Source organism: Mesoplodon densirostris, chromosome 7 (genome assembly GCF_025265405.1).
Source record: "Mesoplodon densirostris isolate mMesDen1 chromosome 7, mMesDen1 primary haplotype, whole genome shotgun sequence".
Lineage (NCBI taxonomy): Eukaryota > Metazoa > Chordata > Mammalia > Artiodactyla > Ziphiidae > Mesoplodon > Mesoplodon densirostris.
The window spans coordinates 78,142,122-78,147,863 of NC_082667.1; the positions used below are offsets into that span (position 1 = coordinate 78,142,122).

The window sequence follows — 5,742 nt, forward strand, 5'->3', positions numbered from 1 at the left end:
GGGAAGGTTGCCAGACGGTGGTTTACATTATCTAATGACTGTCTCGGCTCAAGGTTAACTTCCCTGGGAGAAAACCCATAAACCCAGAATCATCCAAAATAACCTGCATGTGCAGGGGGGAGACAGCTTTGCTTGTCTCATTTTACTTTCTTTCTGATTTCTGGGCCCTGGTGATTTATCTCCCATGGAATGGAACAAGGAGGGGAACAAGTAGGGACAGTCCCTTCGAGCAGCAGCGGCATGCCTGGCATGTCCGAAGGTGCTCTCAAGGCTGACTGCTTCCCACACATATGTTGGCTTGTTTAAGCCTCAAGCCCTCGATCCTTTGTTGAAATACAATAATTTCATTCCTATGGTTTTCAATACCAAAAACTCTACCTCCAGGAGGGTTAAAGTCTAATTTGTACTCCAAACCAAGTAGCAGTGCAATTCGCTACTACTGAGGCTGGATCCATAAAGACTTCAAGACCACGACCAGAAGACAAGTTATTATATATAATACCCTAGAAGGCCTGAAACATAATTATCATATACATAGCTGGTCCTTCAGAGCTTTTTACCTATAACATATTTTTTGATGAAAGTTATTTAATGTACTGGAGATAACTGTGAATTACTGATCAAATATTTGAATACTTATACTTACCTGGAATTTCATTTCTGCTGAAAGAAAAAGGAAGAACAGGACTCACCTAAAACAAAACAAACTTTAGAAATGAAAGTAAACATCTTATCACACACTATCACTTCTGGAAGCAGCATAGAGGGGCAGTCAACAGTAAAACACTGGTGAAATAGGACAAAACTCTAGGCCAAAAATCCATTATTATTATCATCAGTGACAGTACCACAACTGTGCCCTTCATAATTAATAAGCACTCCTAAGAATCTTCATTTGGCACCAGATGATGTGTTTAAGAGAAACACTCTGGGAGGTTTTGAATCAGACTTGGTTTTTTGTTAGCCAAGTTACAGGAGAATTTTTAAAGTGGGGGGAAGGGAAGAAGGAAACAGACCAGAAAAAGAATTGAAGCCATCATCTACAAACCAACAAAGCACTGAGAGTTCCAAACGTTATGTCAGACACTAGAATGACTGATACAGGCTCAAGCGGTTTATAAAACCTAGAAAAAGACTACACCAGCAAAGTCCCCATTTATCTGTAGAGTTCAGAAACTAAAACAAGGAATATTTCAGCTTAACACCTGATCTCAATAGAATCATATACACTTCACATGAATAAAAATACCTGAAACCAAACACTTTTAAAAGCTCCAATACCCAAAATAGAAAGAAAAAAATTAATTCAGAAGACTCAATCCATCCATGATAATCACAAAACGGCTGGGCAATCTCTATCTCCCTTCCACACTAACCATCCATCCCCTGGAAGACCAAGGGAGATCAGACCTTCCAGACTTACCTTCCAGACCTTCCAGACACCTGGCTGCGGCAAAATTCGATGGAATCTCCTTGTGGAACAGCAGTTTCCCATCTCTTGTGTCTCTCCCTGTCATGATCATGCAGGAAGCAAGTCTGGCTGTGCTATTTCTTATCATTGTGTGTCACCCATCTGCAACATGATATTGAAAAAGTAGTTCCCTTTCCCCCAGAAGGCTGAGGCTCAGCTACAGGGGTAATTCTCCTGGGCACACAGTCATTATTTAGGCCGACTCAGTGACTTCAACAGGCTTAATCATGTGATCAGGTTTGTTGCCAGCTGCATAGTGCTCCCACATCTGTAGATAGAGCCGCTCTAGTTCCATCGTGTATTGTTTGGTGTTGAACAGAGGGCTAGATGTTCTCTGCTTCCAGACTTTGCCACGAATTTTCTTCAGGTATTCTACATCAGTTCCCAGTTTCACAGCTATCTCTTCATATTCTTGTCTATTTTTAGCAATCAGCTCAAGACAGCCTAAACAAGTGAGCTGGGAAGCTGCAACTCGGGAAGCAAGAGTCTCTCCTGGCAGAGTCACCATGGGGGTCCCTGCCCAAAGGACGTCCATCCCTGTGGTGTGTCCATTACAGAGTGGAGTGTCCAAGCAGACATCAGCCAGCTGGCCTCTCCGAACATGTTCCTCTTTAGGAGCAACAGGGGAAAAAATGATACGGTTCGGGGGAAGGCCCATATTTTGTGCGTACTGTTGAATATTAGCTTCTCCTGCTGCTGGAAAACACAACAGCCACAGTACACTATTGGGAACACGCTTCAGAATATTTGCCCACATCTGCAAAGTAGATGGGTCAAGTTTGTACAACTGATTAAAGTTACAGTACACAATGGCATCTTCCGGTAACCCGTACTGAGAACGTGTGGTTACAATAATGGTACGGGGAACCTCCTCTCCAGTGGCAGCCTTAGTGTTGATCAGGGTAGTTGCCAGTCCATTGCTAATACTGAATCCATTAATTGTAACCTGAATTTGTCCTCTGTTAATCATTTCAATAACTGCTTCTGCAACAGTATTCATAGGAATGACAGGCATATTAAGAGTTGTATTACTGCTGTCTGCGTTGTCTTCTCCATCAGGACATTTCATCTTGACTATTTGCACATCTGATAGACTATCAAGAAACGCTTGGAGGTCGATGCCATTCAGCACAATCCGATTGTCATAAATGTGCCCATTGGACTTAAAATCGATGACGGCTTTTTTCTTCAGGTGAGGGAACATATTAGCATGATCACCAATAAAGAAAGTATGGGGCATATAAGCCAGTTTCTCAGAATACTGCTCAGCAACTTCAGCAGGTGAAGTTTCCTGATCAGTGATGATATAATCCATGAAAAGTGCGCCACTAGTCCCAGGGTACCCCAGCCACATTGCCTGAATAGGAGCTGGCCTGAGAGCAAAGAGTTCATTTCGAGCACCCCTGGTATAACCATTCAGATTTACAAGGATATGTATACCATCTTGATGGATGCGATCAGCTGCTTTCCCATTGCATGGAATCTGAGAAAGATCAATGAAATGATTGGCTTCTGCCATCACCTTCGCTCGGAAGTTTGTGCCATCATGTGGGCTCAGGGCATAACAGAATATCTCAAATTTATCAGGATTGTGCATGCCTGGAATAGACTGCATAAGATGAGAAGTAGGATGATTCCCAAAGTCAGAACTCACGTATCCTACACGCAGTCGACCATCACTGAGCTTCAAGTCTTTTGGATGTTCATACGGTGGTTTATGAAGGACACTTATATTAGTCAAGCAGAGGTTCCCATGCCTCTCAGCAATAGCCTTCCTGAAGCCATGAGAAAGAGGATAGAGCATACTATGATGAGGCTGCACAGAAGGCAACCTATTCTTCTCCAACTGGTCAGCCACAATGCTGACCAACTTCTTCATTCGCTCATCATAGTCTGTCCAATCACAGACAACCTGCAGGCAATGAGCCAAATTACAATAAGCGTCAGGAAAGTCAGGTTGAAGCTTCAGAACAGTGCGATAAGAAGCAATTGCTTCTGGAATATTCCCTGAATCGTGGTGAATGGAAGCCAGATTGCTGTGGGCATCCGCAAATGCAGGGCTGATCTGAACGGCACGAGTATAACACTGCAAGGCTCCCTGAACATCCTGCATCTCCCGTAGGGTGTTTCCCATATTACAGTAGGCATCAGCAAAGGTAGGACTGATTCGAATAGCCTCCTTATAATGCATCAGAGCTTCGTGCAGTTTTCCCTGCTGCTTCAATACACTTGCTAAATTTGAATGGGCATCAGCAAAGTCTGGGCAGAGCTCTAATGCTTTACGATACAAGCGAACTGCCTCTTCACGGTTTCCCTGTTCTCCTTTGATATTGGCTAGGTTATTCAGAGAGTCTGCATGGGTGGGACACAGCCGGAGAGCTGTATGATAACAATCTTCTGCTTCAGCAACACTGCCCTTCTCTTTGAGAGCGTTTCCTAGGTTGCAGTAAGCATCAGGGAAATGTGGTTGCAATTCAATAGCTCGCCTGTAGGTGTCTATTGCCAGATCCATCAGGCCTTGCTCATAGTATACACAAGCCAGGTTGCCATGTACCACTGCATGATTTGGACTCAAGCTTAGGGCACGAAGGTAAGCTGCCACAGCTCTGTCAAAAATCCGTGCCTCATTGAAGACATTTCCTAAATTGATATAAGCATCCAGAAAATTGGGGTCAAGGGTGACAGCCTTTTCAAAGTGATGAATTGCAAGCCAAATCTCCCCTTGCGCATTGAAAACACAGCCAAGATTACTCCAAGCTACTGCAAAGTTCGGTTGCGTCTCAATTGCTTTCAAATAACATGCCTTGGCTTCTTCTAAGCCACCCAGGGCTTTGAGCAGGTTCCCCAGGTCACTGCGAACACAGTACAAAGAAGGATTGTACTGAAGAGCAGAGACGTAAGCTTGTACTGCCCCTTCCATGTCGCCTGCTGCTACCAATGCGGCTGCCAGGTTAATATAACCATCGATGAAATCTGGTTTGAGACGCAATGCATGCCGGTAATGCTCAGTTGCTTCCTGCAACTGTCCTCTTTCCTTGTACACATTCCCCAAATTCGAATAGGCTTCTGCCAGAAGAGGGTTCTGTTTAATTGCCAGAGTACTAAAGTGGGCAGATCTGTCCAGCCTTCGACACTGGAAGTGTATAGATGAAAGTAATAAAAGTACACCAGTATTGCCTGGCTCTTGTCTCCAGAGCTGCATGCAGTGTCTCTCAGCTGTCTCAAAATCTCCTGCCTGATATTCTCGATGTGCCAACTCAGCTAACCCTTGGAAGGAAAGCATACGTTTCGTTGGTTCTGTGCTGTCGGCCACGTTGCCCACGGAAGACGCCATCTGGAGCTTCTGGAGAGAGTGAAAAAAGGGGGTAATTGAGTCCCGCTGCCGCCACTACTGGCAAGAATGTTTCTAGAGGTAGCAAACACGAGTGCAGCAGCCGTACCACTGCTTTGGCAGGCTTAAGCGGCGGCAACAGTTACAGGCACCGAACCTTAGGAACTCTGGTTGGCCATCTACCTCTCATGCTCTTGAAATCTTAATTCTTAACCCTGCCCTCCTCCACCATTTTTCTCCTAATCAGGGAATAAAAATTACCTATCCATTTGCCTTACAAGAAATCAAAAGTCAGTAGTCCAAACACTTTTTAAAATATTGTTTTCTGTCCAGTTGGAAATGAAATACATGATTGACTTTTCTTCATCATTCATATAGTCAACGTGGAAAACATTAGGCCCATGAATTTCAATACAGTAAGATGAGAAAATTTTAAATTGGCCTTCCCAAACCACTAATAAGTAACCGATGTTGTATATGATGCTAAAATCTTAGAGACTGAGTTTGATATTTTAAAAGTTCTGAAAACATTAGCTAATTTCTCCTCATCAAATTTCTCATGACTCAAACATGAGTATTACTTTTTAAAAGATAAATTTATTTATTTTTATTTATTTATTTTTATTTTGGCTGCATTGGGCCTTCAGTGCTGCGTGCAGGCTTTCTCTAGTTGTGGTGAGCGGGGGCTACTGTTTGTTGTGGTGCCGGGGCTTCTCATCACAGTAGCTTCTATTGTTGTTCCACAACTCTATGGGTTCCTTTTTAGGTCCTATGAAGAACCCTAGAAATTAGTTCATGTAATTATAGGTTTTTGCAAAATTGTCAAAAGTGAGATATTTTAACTTCCATCAGGTAAGACCAGCGTCTATTTCTTTGCCAATTTTCCTTCTATCATAGTCCGCTATGTTGGATCATATTGGATTGGTCACAGGCTTTTTTG

The 5,742-nt window shown here is 43.3% G+C and overlaps 1 protein-coding gene across 1 annotated transcript; it reads right to left on the minus strand.

Annotated features, from left to right (window-relative positions):
* Nucleotides 1–601: 601 nt before the first annotated feature.
* Nucleotides 602–4,921, minus strand: LOC132493181 (UDP-N-acetylglucosamine--peptide N-acetylglucosaminyltransferase 110 kDa subunit-like). The gene is made up of 2 exons (XM_060103466.1): nt 1,424–4,921; nt 602–692 (listed from the first exon to the last, which is right to left on the minus strand). Exon 1 carries the CDS (start codon nt 4,803–4,805, stop codon nt 1,665–1,667), a length of 3,141 nt encoding a protein of 1,046 aa, XP_059959449.1. The 5' UTR covers nt 4,806–4,921; the 3' UTR covers nt 602–692; nt 1,424–1,664.
* Nucleotides 4,922–5,742: the final 821 nt, after the last annotated feature.

What these genes read in the sequence shown, in the direction of transcription:
- LOC132493181 (XM_060103466.1), bottom strand. Translation starts at nt 4,805, where the DNA reads ATGGCGTCTTCCGTGGGCAACGTGGCCGACAGCACAGAACCAACGAAA.